Raw genomic sequence first — 16,562 nt, 5'->3', positions numbered from 1 at the left:
GACATTCTATGGGGCGAGGTCACCAGGTGACATCACCCGGTGACCACGCCCCATGCCTATATTATTATTATTATACAGGATTTATATAGCGCCAACAGTTTGCGCAGCGCTTTACATCATGGAAGAAAACCATCGGGTTTTTAGGAAAAAACTGAAGACCCACCTCTTCTGAAAGACCTGTACAACTTTGGATGCCAAGCGCCTTGAGGCGATTAAGTTCGCATTTGTTGCGCTATATAAGTTTCTCACTCACTCACAAGTATAAGTCGTTGTGCACCGCACACGGCATTACAGCCAGGAGCGTAGTGTGAACATCGCAAGAAGAGAAGAGGGAAGAAGACGACGAAGACCAGGCTAGTAAAAGAGCTGGCAGAAGATAGCGAAGTAGCCCGGCAAAAGGCAGAAAGTACCGGAGAGCAGTGGGAGAAGAGGCTAGAGAGTCGTAAGAGACCCCCAAAGTTGACTAATAAATTACTTTAAAAACCTGTCTAGTGTGTTTTTTTCTTGACATTTTTCCCTCAGGTGAATGGGTAGGGGTACAATACTCATTCACATAGGATGTGGGGCCAGGATCTGGGGGTCTCCCAGATTCCGATAGCCCCCCCCCCCGCAGACCCCGACAACCAATGGCCAGGGTTGTCGGGATGAAGCCCTTGTCCTCATCAACATGGAGACAGTGTGCTTTGGGGTGGGGGGGGGGATCGCTCATCCTGACCGGGCTGCATGCTTTCCTGACCGCGCTGCGTGCTCAGATAAGGGTCTGGTATGGATTTTGGGGGGCCCCCACCCTGTTTTTTCGGCGTAGGGGGTTCCCCTTAAAATCCATACCAGACCCAAGGGCCCACAAAACGATGTGCCCACAAAAAAAAAAAGTCAGGCATAAGGCAAAAGACAACTGGGCAGTATTGCCTCTAGCTTCCTCGCAGTGGATCTTCCCCCTATACTTACATTGCCTTGCTCTATTCTGTGCAGTACTATTACCATTTTGAAATCTCCCTTATATAGAATATCAAATCTTCACTTTAACTCAACTTTAACATGACCAACAATAGGATTCCTGCACAGTGAGAAAGTGTTAATTTGTTTGTTAGCTGTGGGAAAAAAGAGATTTTTAATACAGCTTACCTGTAAAATCTTTTTCTTGGAGTACATCACGGGACACAGAGCGGCATTCATTACTATATGGGTTATATGAAGTACCTTCAGGTGTAGACACTGGCAATCTCAAACAGGAAATGCCCCTCCCTATATAACCCCCTCCCACAGGAGGAGTACCTCAGTTTTGTAGCAAGCAGTATGCCTCCCAAAATGGTCCTCAAAAAAAGAGGGGTGGGAGCTCTGTGTCCCGTGATGTACTCCAAGAAAAAGATTTTACAGGTAAGCTGTATTAAAAATCTCTTTTTCTTTATCGTACATCACGGGACACAGAGCGGCATTCATTACTATATGGGATGTCCCAAAGCAATGCTTACAATGAGGGGAGGGAGAACATCTCCAAGACAAAAGGATTTAATTTAGAGATATACTCAAATCATAATAAATCCAACTTAGTTGAGAAAAATAAAATTTTTTAAATTTAACTCGAACAAGAGGAGCCCCCGGAATCCGAGGGTCTCAAACTGCAGCCTGCAGCACTGCCTGCCCGAAGGCAGTATCAGTATTCCTTCTTACGTCCAACTTGTAGAATTTTGTAAACGTGTGGACAGAAGACCAGGTTGCCGCCTTGCAAACTTGAGCCATAGAGATCTGGTGGTGTGCTGCCCAGGAGGCGCCCATGGCTCTAGTAGAATGAGCCTTTAATGATACTGGAGGAGGCAACCCTTTCAAGCCGTAGGCCTGAGTGATTAATTGCTTAATCCACCTAGAAATGGTGGACTTTGCAGCTGCCTGCCCCTTCTTGGGCCCATCCGGTAGAATGAACAGCACATCTGTCTTCCGGATCTTCTTTGTAGCTTTAAGATAGGCCTTCATGGCCCTGACAATATCCAAGGTATGCAGCAACCCTTCCTTTCTGGAAGTAGGTTTAGGGAAGAAGGATGGTAATACCAAATCCTGGTTCAAATGAAAACTGGATATGACCTTCGGAAGGAAGGAAGGATGAGGGCGGAGAACGACCCTGTCCTTATGAAAAACAAGATATGGTTCCTTACAGGATAAGGCTGCCAGCTCCGAAACTCTTCTTGCGGAAACTATGGCAACCAAAAATACTAACTTCCTTGTCAGTAGAACCAAAGGAATATCAGCCAACGGCTCAAACGGTTGTTTCTGTAAACTTTGACAGAACAAGATTTAAATCCCACGGACAAAGCGGGGATTTAACTGGAGGTCTAATACGTAAGACCCCTTGAAGGAAGGTCTTAACCAGCGAGTGGGTGGCCAGCGGCCGCTGAAACCACACTGACAGAGCAGAAATCTGTCCTTTGATTGTGCTTAATGCCAATCCTTTATCCACTCCTAGCTGGAGAAAACTTAATACTCTATCGATGGTAAATTTGCGAGAAAGCCATCGCTTGGACTCACACCAGCCTACATAGGCCTTCCAGACCCTGTAATAAATCACCCTAGAGACCGGTTTCCTGGCTCTGATTAGGGTAGAGATTACTTTCTGAGACAGACCTCTACCCCTGAGAATCAGGGATTCAGCTTCCAGGCCGTCAAATTTAGATGCCGTAAGGCAGGGTGGAGGATCGGACCTTGCGATAGCAGGTCTGGCCGTAGAGGAAGAGTCCAAGGGTCTCCCACTACCATCCTTAAGATTAGTGAGTACCATGCCCTTCTGGGCCATGCTGGAGCTACCAGGATGACTGGTATGTGCTCCACCCGGATCCTGCGCAGCAGGCGGGGTAGTAACTGGAGCGGGGGAAACGCATAAAGAAGTTTGAACTGATGCCAAGGGCAAACCAACGCATCGGTTCCGCAGGCCATCGGATCCCTTGAGCGGGACATGAACCTGTCTAGTTTCTTGTTGAGTCTCGATGCCATGATATCCACGTCCGGCACTCCCCATCTTTGGCAGAGTGCTTGAAAGACTAGTGGATGCAGAGACCATTCCCCCGGCCATAGAGTCTGGCGGCTTAAGAAGTCCGCCTGAAAGTTGTCCACTCCTGGAATGAATATTGCCGATATGCAGGGCACATGAGCCTCTGCCCATAGAAGAATCAAGCTCACCTCTCTCTGAGCGGTTTGACTCCTGGTTCCCCCTTGGTGATTTATGTGTGCCACGGCCGTGGCATTGTCTGATTGAATTCTCACCGGGAACCCCTGCAATTTTGACGTCCAAGCCCTGAGGGCTAGTCGAGCAGCTCTGAGCTCCAAGATGTTGATGGGCAACTGCTTCTCTGGCTTTGCCCAAGTACCTTGGCGAGTGCAACCATCCAAAATTGCTCCCCAGCCCGTCAGGCTGGCGTCTGTGGTCACTATCTTCCAAGCCACTGGGCTGAAAGACCTCCCCTTCAGTAGATTCTGAGGGTCTAACCACCAACACAGACTTTGTCGGACTCTTGATGAGAGCGGCAACGGGATATCCAAGGCCTGTGGCCTTCTGCTCCATGCTGACAGGATGGCTGCCTGTAGGATGCGAGTGTGGCTCTGGGCGTATGGTACCGCCTCGAATGTGGCCACCATCTTGCCTAGTAACCTCATACATAGGCGAATAGTCGGTTCTTTCTTGCTTAGAACCAGTAGGATTAATTCCTTGATGGCTTTTACCTTCCTCAGAGGTAGGAACACTCCTTGTTGTTCTGTGTCTAATCTCATGCCGAGATATTCCAACTGCTTTGTGGGCTGGAAAGCTGACTTTTCTCGATTTAGGACCCAGCCGAACCTCTCGAGGTATTGGACCGTGAGGGCCACTGCTCGCTCCAAGCCGGGAGACGAGTGATCTATGACTAGGAGGTCGTCCAGGTATGCTAGGATCGTGACCCCTTGGATCCTTAGTTTGGCTAGGATTGGAGCTAGGACCTTCGTGAACACCCGGGGGGCCGTAGCCAACCCGAAGGGAAGCGCCACGAATTGGAAGTGACGCGAAGCCACCATGAAGCGTAGATATCTTTGATGTGGCTGATAAATTGGAACATGAAGGTAGGCATCCTTTATGTCTATGGACGCCATGAAGTCGTCCTTCTGGAGTGTGGCAGCTGCTGACCGCACGGATTCCATCCGAAATGAGCGGATCTTTAGATATGCATTTACCATCTTTAGGTCCAAAATTGGCCTGACATCTCCATTGGATTTTGGGATGATGAATAGGTTGGAGTAGAAACCCAGCCCCTGTTCCAGGACTGGTACCTCTACTATTACTTCCTGGGAAAGTAGATGATCTAATGCCGATCTTAATGCGGCTCCCTTTTCCGGATCGTTTGGAATCCTCGACTTCTGGAAATGAGGAGGAGGAAACCTTAGGAAATCTAATTTGTAGCCTGTGGCCACGGAAGACCGTACCCACTCGTTGGGAATGCTGGCTTCCCAAATCTCTGAAAAGAGTCGCAGCCTTCCCCCCACCTTCGTGGGTGGGGGCGCCCCTTCATAAGGTTGGCTTGGGGGCTGGTTTTGCTGGTTTGCGAAACCACTGCCTTTTGCCTCTAACAGCCTGTCCTTGTGATCTGCTGTTGAAGCCGAAGTTTGCTTTTGCAGGAGGCCGTCGATACTGCTTGGCATTAGAGGGCCCCTGCCCAGGGGAATACTGTCGTTTAAACGCAGGTCCCTGAACCTTCTTCTTAGTTGGCAAGAGAGTACTCTTGCCGTTTGAAATGGTCTGAATGTATTTATCTAGGTCTTCTCCGAAGAGTCGTCCTCCATGGAAGGGGAACCCTACCAGGAGCTTCTTGCATGGGGGCTCAGCCTCCCAGCTTTTTAACCATAAGAGTCTTCTCATATGGATAAGGGATAACGATAAACGTGACGCTTGCTGGATAGAATCCTTGATTGCGTCTACCGTAAAACATATGGCCTTAGGGACATCCGAAAATTTTTCTGCCTGCTGGGCCGGAATAAGTTTAAGCATCTGCTTAAATTGATCCGATAATGCTTGAGCGACCCCAATCGCAGCCACAGCTGGCTGTACTACTGCCCCTGCAGTAGTGAAGGAGTTCTTAAGTAGTGCTTCCAAGCGCTTATCAACTGGATCCTTGAACACCTGTATGTTTTCTACAGGGCATGTTAACGATCTGTTAACACATGAGATGGCTGCGTCCACTGCAGGAGTAGCCCATCTTTTGGAAAATTTTTCTTCCATAGGATATAGGACAGAGAACCTTTTAGGTGGTAAGAAGATCTTATCTGGCTTGTTCCAATCTTGGAACAAAATTCCCTCTAATAGAGGATGGATCGGAAACACAGCATTGCTTTGAGGCGCCCTCAGTGAGCCCAAAGCTGAAACCGTCGATACCTGGAGATCTGGTACTGGCAAGTTGAATGTCCTATGGACCAAGTCCGACAATCCTTGAATCCACCAGCTCTCCCTCAGGGAGACTGCCCCAGACTCCTCTGTATCCGGGTCTTCGATCCCTGAACCTACTTGGTCCGTGTCCAAGAGGTCGTCCAATTCCCCTGAGGAAAGGACCTCCTCTTCTGAGGGTCCGCGCTCGGGCGACGGAGATCTATTCCGCTTACTGCCCCGCATAGCTGCGGATATCATTTTTTTTTTTTTTTTTTTTTTCCCATGCTTTTCTCATCTCTTTTAAAGAGGTGAGTAATACCTCCTCCGTGACCATCTTAGGGCTGGACTGACCCGCGTCAGCTCCAGCCCCAGATCCCGATGGCCCCAAGGCTCCCTGTAGGGAAAACAGCGGCATACCATGGTACAATACCGAGGTACACCTGCTACCTATTGGTATTTGGAACTATAAAAGTTAATTGTCCAAACACCTGTTTGGGGGATAAAAAAATGCTTCCTCTCCCCTAGATGACTTTTTTTTTTTTTTTTTTTTTCGTTTTTGTTTCAAATCCAGGAAAGAAAAAACATTCTGTCCCCCTGAGTAGTATTGCAAAGAAAAACTATGAGATGGAAAAGAAACAGCCTATTTCTAGGCTTGACAAAACAGTCCTCTGAAGACTGCAATATCCTTTCTGGCCACTGTGTGTCCTCGGCGCCCCGTGCTGCCACTCTGGTCTATGTCCTCAGTTCCAAAGTATTGATGGAACAAACAAGGAAGGGCCGCCCCTTCCTTTAAGCCACTGACCCGCCCTTCCCCCCCAGCAACCTCAAACAGGAAATGCCCCTCCCGACAGGGGGAGGGGGGGGGGATTTTGGGAGGAAGGGACCTCTCTGTTCCAGCAAACTGCGGCCTGCAGCCTGGAACCATGAGGAGGCCAGCGTTTTGCCTGCTTGCAGGCTCTGAGGAGGAAGACTGAATGGAGCATCGCCTGGAGGCCTGCAGGTAAGCAAAGCTCTCTGACACACACATATATTTTTATATAACACAGGCCCCACTCAATGCTTTTCCAACACTACAAGGGAGGTCACATCTTATGGGGAATAATACATAGAGAGCCATCCTATCTTTATGATATGTGACTAGTTTGCCAGATGCAGTGCATAACTTTAGGCATGTCCCCTGTGACCCCCCAGAAAAAAACCTGCTAAGAACCAAGTTCCGCAAGTTTTCCCCTCACTTACCTGCTCCATGCCGCAGGACTTTGCCAAGCAAGAGGCCCAATCTTCCCCCATCTCCGTGGGGATGTCTAGACCTTCAGGCCCTGGGTTCCTATGAAGGATCCACTGTCCTGGGCCCATATAGCACTCTGGCAACAGAAACATTAGGTACCCAAAGGTTTCTAAGTTCTGGGCCCAGGGTCCAGCTCTCTAAAAAGAAAAGCATTATGGGCTATACCCCAAGGGTTTGGGGTCCGGTTACTGACCACTTTAGCGCTGAGGCTTTTTTGGACAGAACCGGTAGCTCACCTAATCCCAAGGATGCGGAGGCAAGCTAAACCATGACTAACACCTAAGACACTGGCGTAAAAACTGAGGTACTCCTCCTGTGGGAGGGGGTTATATAGGGAGGGGCATTTCCTGTTTGAGATTGCCAGTGTCTACACCTGAAGGTACTCCATATAACCCATATAGTAATGAATGCCGCTCTGTGTCCCGTGATGTACGATAAAGAAACTGATACTTGAAGTCCAAGCATGTCATGCAGTCATAAGATGGATGCTGGCTGACATGGACAGAGCGTGTTTAGCATATGAACGGTCTCTGACCAGCTGGGACACCAATTGTCGGGTGGGTGGGTTTTGCCCCACAAACAGGAATCTGTCCTACTGCAGGAAGCAGCATGTATGTGTGTACAGACATATTGGGATTGCGCATCTGTGTTTTGACCTCAGAGACAGACGACTGGACCAGACTGCTGATGATACTTATCAGAGATGGGCAATCTCATAGAATGGATGTTGAATGGAGGCCGAGTCATAGTAGTCTGTGCAGAGACAGACTGAAGGTCTGAGAGGACTAAAGCATAAGCCTGAACAATTTTCCTTTGTGTATGCCTTTTTATGATATGATAGGAACCACTGAGAGAGATTCCTATACGTAAATGGAATATTGATTGATACATAAAGTGGGCAGGAGCTCTAAAATGCATGCTGGCATTTTAAGCGGAGTTCCACCTAAAAGTACATGCCACATTTGACAAATCATTTGTTTTGGGGGGCGGGGCAGGTACCCAGTTTTAAAAAGTAACCAGCTCCCACTTATGCTCAGGCTGCCTAGGCGACTCGAGCGGTTCTCCTCTCCCCCTCCCTCCCTGAAATCTTCTAGGAAACGTCACAGGTCCCAGAAGATTGCCTGGCCATTGAGGAGGCGCAGTGCGACTTGCGCATGTGCACACCCGGGTGTGAAGTCGCAAGCTGTCACAGCCGGGTGCCCACACTTGTGATGCTGGCACAGGGAAAAGGGCAAGGGATAGAACTAAGGGTTTAGGCGGCCACATCACTGGATCGTGGGACAGACGAGTGTGTGTTTATTACACTTTTTGTAGCTGCTGACTTTTAATAAACACAAAAACGAGTGGAACTCCGTTTTAAACAGAGTCTGTCAATTCTCAAATCGACCTCAAAAACACACACACACATATATATTTTTATATATATATATATATATATATATATATATATATATATATATATATATATATATATATATATATATATATATATATATATATATACACAGTGCCTTGAAAAAGGAATACATTTTCCACATTTAGTCGTGTTACAACCAAAATGTAATGTATTTTGTTAGGATTTGATCTGATAGACCAACACAAAGTGGCACACAATTGTGAAGTGGAAGGGAAATGATAAATGGTTTTCAAAATGTTTTACAAATAAATATGTGAAAAGTGTGGCGTGCATTAGTACTCAGCCCCTCTGAATCAATACTTTGTAGAACCACCTTTCACTGCAATTACACCTGCAAGTCTTTTTGGGGATGTCTCTACCAGCTTTACACATCTAGAAAGTGAAATTTTTGCCCATTCGTCTGTGCAAAATAGCCCAAGCGCTGTCAGATTGGATGGAAAGCTGAACAGCAATTTTAAAGTCTAGCCACAGATTCTCAATTGGATTTAGGTCTGGACCAGTCTAAACACATGATAATGCTTTGATCTAAACGATTCTATTGTAGCTTTGGCTGTGTGTTTAGGGTCGTTATCCTGCTGGAAGGTTAATCTCTGTCCCAGTCTCAAGACTTTTGCAGACTCTAACAGATTTTCTTCTAAGATTGCCAGGTATTTGGCTCCATCCATCTTCCCTTCAACTCTGACCAGATTCCCTGTTCCTGCTGAAGAAAAGCATCCCCACAACATGACGCTGCCACCACCATTTTGCATGGTGGGGATGGTGTGTTCAGGGTGATGTGCAGTGTTCATCTTCTGCCACACAGAGTTTTGCTTACCACTCTTCCATAAGTGCCAGATTTGTGGAGTGCATGACTAATAGTTGTCCTGTGGACAGATTCTCCCACCTCAGCTGTGGATCTCTGCAGCTCCTCCAGAGTTACCATGGGCTTCTTGGCTGCTTTTTCGAATAATGCTCTCCTTGCCCGCCCTGTCAGTTTAGGTGAACAGCCTTGTCTTGGTAGGTTTGCAGTTGTGCCATACTCTTTCTGTTTTCGGATGATGGATTGAACAGTGCTCCGTGAGATGTTCAAAGCTTGGGGTACTTTTTTTTTATTTTTTTATAACCTAACCCCGCTTTAAAAGGGGTTGTAAAGGTAACATTTTTTTTCCTAAATAGCTTCCTTTACCTTAGTGCGGTCTTCCTTCACTTACCTCAACCTTCCATTTTGCCTTTAAATGTCCTTATTTCTTCTGAGAAATCCTCACTTCCTGTTCTTCTGTCTGTAACTACACACAGTAATGCAAGGCTTTCTCCCTGGTGTGGAGTGTCGTGCTCGCCCCCTCCCTTGGACTACAGGAGAGTAGTATCCACTTTGCTATATCCTGTCCACCTGGCTGTGCCTCCACTCCCCTAGGTGCGCCTCCCCTCTCCACCTGGCTGCGCCTCCCCTCTCCTGATCCTGTCCACCTGGCTGCACCTCCCCTCTCCTGTCCACCTGGCTGCGCCTCCCCTCTCCTGTCCACCTGGCTGCGCCTCCCCTCTCCTGTCCACCTGGCGGCGCCTCCCCTCTCCTGTCCACCTGGCGGCGCCTCCCCTCTCCTGTCCACCTGGCGGCGCCTCCCCTCTCCCGTCCACCTGGCGGCACCTCCCCTCTCCCGTCCACCTGGCGGCACCTCCCCTCTCCCGTCCATCTGGCTCCATCCCTCCACCTAGGTGCACCCCCCCCTCTCCTATCCACTTTGCTATATCCTGTCCACCTGGCTGCACCTCCCCTCTCCTGCCCACCTGGCTGCACCTCCCCTCTCCTGCCCACCTGGCTGCACCTCCCCTCTCCTGCCCACCTGGCTGCACCTCCCCTCTCCTGCCCACCTGGCTGCACCTCCCCTCTCCTGTCCACCTGGCAGCACCTTCCCTCTCCTGTCCACCTGGCAGCACCTCCCCTCTCCCGTCCACCTGGCTGACCCTCCCGTCTACGTGGCGGCACCTCCCCTCTCCCGTCCACCTGGCGGCACCTCCCCTCTCCCATCCACCTGGCCGCACCTCCCCTCTCCCATCCACCTGGCCGCACCTCCCCTCTCCCATCCACCTGGCCGCACCTCCCCTCTCCCGTCCATCTGGCTCCATCCCTCCACCTAGGTGCACCCCCCCTCTCCTATCCACTATATCCTGTCCACCTGGCTGCACCTCCCCTCTCCTGCCCACCTGGCTGCACCTCCCCTCTCCTGCCCACCTGGCTGCACCTCCCCTTCTCCTGCCCACCTGGCTGCACCTCCCCTCTCCTGCCCACCTGGCTGCACCTCCCCTCTCCTGCCCACCTGGCTGCACCTCCCCTCTCCTGCCCACCTGGCGGCACCTCCCCTCTCCCGTCCACCTGGCGGCACCTCCCCTCTCCCGTCCACCTGGCGGCACCTCCCCTCTCCTGTCCACCTGGCGGCACCTCCCCTCTCCATCTGGCTCCATCCCTCCACCTAGGTGCACCCCCCTCTCCTATCCACTTTGCTATATCCTGTCCACCTGGCTGCACCTCCCCTCTCCTGCCCGCCTGGCTGCACCTCCCCTCTCCTGCCCACCTGGCTGCACCCCTCCACCTAGGTGCACCCCCCTCTCCTGTCCACCTGGCTCCATACTTCCCCCACCTGGCTGCACCCCTATCTCATGTCCACCTGGCTGAGAGTGCTGACCAGAGTGTTCTGGCGGGGGGCGTCCCCCTGTCAGAACACAATAAATCAGCAGGGAGATCGCTGTACTAACATTGGATGGTTAGTACAGGGGCTCCGACCTGAGCTGTCAGTATAGTGGTGTGTACAAGGCTTAATGCTTTACAACGGGCTTTTCAGTATTCACAAAGCCAGTTACTAAGCATTACTTACAGAGCCAGTTATAAAAGAGGTTTTGCTTAATGACTGGCTTTGTGAGTCATGCTTTATAACTGGCTTTGTAACCACTACTTTATACGTTTTAGAGGGGAACTGCACTTTATAACAGGGTTTGGCAACTTGTTTTCTAAAGTAGTAGCTCCCAACCCTTTTTTAAGGCTACATCTTTACACGTGTTTAGGCACAATGCAAATGGCAGGGGCTGGTATCTGCTAATTCCTACTGCTGTTTATGTAGGAACTGGACCATGGAGCAATAGAAGAAGGTGGCCTGGTCTAATGAATCATTTGTGCTTTTACATCATGGATGGCCGGTTGGGTGTGCATTGCTTACCTGGGGAAGAGATGGCACCAGGATGCACTGTGGGAAGGAGGCAAGCTGGCGGCAGCTTTAGGGATCTGCTAATGACACCTTGGCCCCCGCCACTACAGCATACCTTCAGAGGTCTAGTGGATTCCATGACTTTATGGGCCAGGGCTGTTTTGGCCGCAAACACAGCTTTTTAGGCGCTTTGGAAGCGCTACCCTAATTTCAATTGGCAGGGTGTTTTGGGAGCACTGTACACAGCGCTCCCAAAGATCCCAGTGTGAAAATTCACACTGAAATTAATAGGAGATGGTTTCCAGGTGCTTTACAGGCGGTATTTCTAGCGTTAAAACGCCTGAAAACCGCCTCAGTGTGAAAGGGGTCTAAAGTCTAGTTAAAAAGACTATGGCATGGCGCTAAACTTACATGTAACTAAAACAGCAAAATCATTTAAAAAGATAATAAAAACTGTTCCTACCATTTGTTATTGTAAAAATAACTGCGCACAAGTTGGAAGCCTGAAACAATGTCACGTTTATCTATGCAGCCATGATGAACAGCCCACAGCTCCAATGTCTGTTTAAACGTGAGTGAAACCAACTGTGCATGAGAAGGATACAAACTAAGCCGCTTACAAATTTAGCTCAATATGTAAATTAATGTTACCAGGGTCAAATAAGGACATACTAAAAATAGAACCAAGTGCAATCTGAACTAAACAAGTGTTAAATATATTTATTACTCTTCTGGTAGAGAAGACACAAACATGTGGAAATCCTGTTCATTTAACCATTTCAGTGCCCACGGCTCTTTTCTCTATACGGACCAGGCCGAATTTTCACTCCTTTGTAGCTTAACCAGCCTCAGTGTCCTGGAATAACTAGTGTTACTTTAGCTAAAATGCTATACATTTGTATTCTGCAACCTGTCCAATTTATCACTGTTATGTTTCTAATCACAATGGTAATTTACAAATCACATAAAAGCTTTTATTTCACATTTTAACACAACGCTACAAAAAAGGTAAATAGACTAAAATCTTTTAAAAAACTAGCAGAGAAGAGCCGCAATTCATATGCTGAAAACCAATTACTCAGGATTGCCAGAGGAGCTCATTTACATACTAAAGACTTGGGAAGATCTCAGCAGGTAGAAAAAATGTCTTGCTGGGTCATTTTGTCATACAGTTACCACAAGGTCATGATTTACTTTACCATGCCTGAGCACACAAAGTATGCTCATACCACCAATTGGAGCGCTGCATCTAAATATCACTCCAGTTTTGGGGGGATACCTGGGAGGTTTTTTTTTTGTGTCGTATTGTCTTTGTTTTACAATTTTACAACTGAGGACAACTGAGACCTGAGAACTGCTTTGCAGGGAAACAAAATTCAGCACATAGGCAGAGCTCCTTCCAGTTCTTCTCGGCGATCAGTGGGTGCTGGCAGTCATCGATTGGCCAGCACCCAGTGATCGGCGTCTGCTGTGCCTAATCACAGTAGAAGTTGTGCATGCACCCTACCCAGAAAAGCAAAATCACATTATATACATGATTCTGTGCAGAGTGGCCGCCCATAGCAGTAAAGCTACAATGGACCGGTTGCCAAGTGGTTAAGTTTGCCTAAAAATAGATAAAGAATAAGCACAAGGGACATTGCTTGCCTTTAGGGCCAGTTCACACCACATGCATTCCAGTGCACCAGAATGCCCTGGAAAACAAAAAAAAATTCACCGGATCCCAGTACAGTGAGAGAAAAAAAATACAGAAAAAAAGAAGAAAAAATGCATCTGGAATGCTTGCACATTTAGGGCAAAACAACAGCTTTTCTTTAACCTATTCTAGAGGCATGATTGGACTTGTTGTTCTACAACTAGAGGATGTACTGTACATTTGCCTACTTCTGCCATAGAGGGTCATTATGCCTGTAACCAAAAATATTAACACAAGCATGAGTCAGAGTGCATTCTGGGTAACAGAGCAGGGTAACAGAGCAAGCTGGATAGATTCCATACCGATTCCTCCTGGATAGGGGTGCAAGTTTGCAACGGATACAAAAACGGATCAGAGCCACCCAGTGTGCTTGCCAGAGCCCAGTGCACAGAGTGACACGCCTCCCCGCCTCATCGCGCTGACTACAAGTCAGCGCGGGGAGGCGTGTCGCACTGGGCTCTGGCAGGCACACTGGGTGGAGCAAGATGGCCGCCGCTCCGGAGCTAGGCCGAAGCCGGGGACTTTCCTAGGCCGAGGCTCCGGAGCGTTCCGCGGATCGCAGGGTGTGCCGATCCGAACGGGGTGACCCGTTCGGATCACGGATCGGCGACGATACGTTGCACCCCCAATTGCCACTAATGCTGGCCATATACTATACGAAAAATCGGCCAAACCCATTTTCGAAAAACTAACATTCGGTTGTGAGCGGAAACGATAGTGCCACCATGTAATGACCGATAAATCATTCAGTGGACATAAATTAATGCTTTTTTTTTTTTTTTTTTACATATACCTAGTGCAGACAGTTTGGACAGGAAACACATTAACCTTTTTCAATTTATCGTTCGTTCGGCAGAAACTTGTCCTTTTTCCGGCTCAAAAACGTCCAAATGATTATAGATTTTGTGCCCATTAACTGTCCGAAAAACTAACAAACTGTCTATAAGACTGAATTTCGGCTGATTTTTCGCATAGTATATGGCCAGAATATGTTTTAATCAGCACTGTATCAGATCTTTGTACTGGGCAGCAGGATTACAAGTTTAATGGAAATTGCTAGTAATATTTTTTTATATTGTAGATTTTACCTGAAGAGTTTTATCGAAACAAATGGATTATTTCTGAAAATTGCTGCTATTCTACTTCTGGCTGGTAGAATTTTCCAGTAATCACAAGAAAAATCATTTTAAACACACCGTTGCTGCCAGGTAATTAGTAGAAAGATGATTCTGGAACTTACTATTTTGACCAAGTGCCTGAAGCAGACAATCCAAACATCCATCTAGCTTGTCAGATGTGCAGTCAGATCCACTTATCTTCAACTTCTCCAAGGTGTCACTTAAATTATCTGCAAAATAAGCATTAAACAAAAAGGAAAAAGATCAGCAACACTGCATTTACTTTACAGTCTTGTATTACTCCTTTTACTGAAATAAACCATAATCCAAAGCCAAGTACTGAGTATTATAAAGCACATCTTGTATATTTATGTGGCCATATCATGGTTAGCGATTAGGATGTTCCAATATTAATCAGTAAAACAGTATTGCCACTTTTACAAAAGGCCACTACAACAGGTAAGAAGATACAAGCATAAAAAGCAGTAGAAGTGTGTAGATGACCTCTGGAAATTAAAACATGACCCCTTATACCTTAAATGTCCAGTCAGAATAGCTACGTGTACTTGTCTCAATACAGAGCATGAAGTGTCATTTCTATCTGTTGCTTCCTTCCTCTGCTTTCTGTATTAGTCATTTTCCCGACACCAAGAGAAAAATGGTGACAGGAGAGGGAGCTCCAGCTGATTGACAGCCTCAGCTCTGTTCCTATGTAAAGGGGGTCATGTCCATTTCCTCCAATCAGCTCTCACTGAGCTCTGCGGTGTGTAATTTCAGTTCTCCGCCCCCTGTTTTTTTCTAAGAGCTCAGTCAAGCTTTATAAAAATTGTGGACTTTGAATGGATGTATAGAAAAGACTGCAGATAAACAGGTACAATTTATGTAGGAGGATTTGTTTCATTTCTGTAAATCACCTGAGGTTAGCCACTTCACCGGGTATATGTAGGGGTTTACAACCACTCTAAAGTATAACTTTTTTTTAGTTTTGGATAAAGGGGAGAGGGATTAGAACACCTGTAACTTTGTATTGCTGTCTGTGCCCCTGTTAAAGAGGCTCATCCTCTCTATTTTTCTTGTTTACCATGTTTACCATTGAAAGTGAAAGTAAACAAAAAAACTAAATTAAGTCATTTTTTTCCATCTATTAAATCTATTATCTATAAAAAAAAATCTGCCAGTAAATGCCTTATACAGCCAACTTCCTGTTTCTTGTTTGGTAAAAAGCATAGGCTTATGACATCATGCACAGCTCTCTCTTACTCTGAGAATTTACCAGGAAGCGAGAAGGGAAGAGTCATAAGAGGGCCAATGAGAGCTGCAGAGCTGGAGGTGTGTCTGTGTAAATCCAGGAAATGAACAGGCAGCAGCTTCAGCTTCCCACAAAATGGTTGCAGCCAGATTCAGTGGGAGATATCTTCAGCATATTTGGCAATTACAGAATTTCAATATATATAAAATATGCAAAGTGGTTGGAGAGAAGCTTCAGAATGAATGACAAAGATGTTTTATTACAGATTATGTGAGCAGACTGCAGTTCCTCTTTAACCACTTAAGGACTGGAAGGATTTGCCCTCTTAATGCGATATGGCACCGTGTCGCTCTGACAATTGCACGTCGTGCGACGCTGTACACAAACAAAATTGACGTCCTTTTTTCCCCACAAATAGAGCTTTATTTTGGTGGTATTTGATCACCTCTTTGGAGTGGGGATTTGGGCTATAAACAAAGACTGACAATTTTGAATAATAAAAACAATATTTTTTACTTTTTGGTATAATAAACATCCAAAAAAAAGTAAAAAAATTATTTCTTCATCAGTTTATATATTCTTCTACATTTATTTATTTTTTAACAAAAATAATTATAGCGTCTACAAAACAGGATAAATTGATGGCATTTTATTATAATTATTTTTTCACTTGTAATGGCAGTGATTTTTAGCGGGACTGCAGACAGATCAGACACTTGTGGCAGTTTTTTGGGACCATTGACATTAATAAAAAAATTAAGTGTTAAAAATAGCCACTGATTACTGTATAAATGTCATTGGCAGGGAAGGGGTTAACACTAGGGGCGATCAAGGGGTTAAGTGTTCCCTAGGGAGGTGTTTAACTGTGGGGGAGGAACAGCAGTTCTGTCTATCCTCCCCTGACAGAATGGGGATCTGTCTGTTTACACTGACCGATCCCCGTTTTGTCTCTCTCAGGAGTGATCGCGGGGGCCGGCAGACATCGTGGCCGCTTTCCACGCACATTGGCTTTGGCATCGTGCCCCCTAGTGGTCTTAAAGCGGCCGACATACAATGGCGGCGATTCGCCCAGCAGTACAACTGTGACGGCTGGGTCCTGCCCCTATTATAGTTACCAGAGCCTTTTCCTCTTCACAGAGCAGACTAATAGCAGTGGAAGCTATTGGCTCCTGTTGCTCTCAATCAAATCCTGTAATTTCCAAGCTACGCTCTCTGTCTATAGGCGTAAGAAGCGTGCCTCA

The 16,562-nt window shown here is 47.0% G+C and overlaps 1 protein-coding gene across 2 annotated transcripts in view; it reads right to left on the bottom strand.

The window, feature by feature from the left end:
* RAP1GDS1 (Rap1 GTPase-GDP dissociation stimulator 1) overlaps positions 1-16,562 on the bottom strand; it is a 191,391-nt gene that overhangs the window by 87,586 nt on the left and 87,243 nt on the right. For both annotated transcript variants that reach the window (XM_040328113.1, XM_040328123.1), the window contains exon 2: positions 14,195-14,302. In XM_040328113.1, the coding sequence (XP_040184047.1) occupies positions 14,195-14,302 (108 nt within the window). The remainder of the gene's footprint in view (positions 1-14,194; positions 14,303-16,562) is intronic.

Source organism: Rana temporaria, chromosome 1 (assembly GCF_905171775.1).
Source record: "Rana temporaria chromosome 1, aRanTem1.1, whole genome shotgun sequence".
NCBI classification, from domain to species: Eukaryota; Metazoa; Chordata; class Amphibia; order Anura; family Ranidae; genus Rana; species Rana temporaria.
The sequence above is the reverse complement of the archived record's forward strand: the minus strand, read 5'-3'. Positions and strand labels throughout refer to the sequence as shown.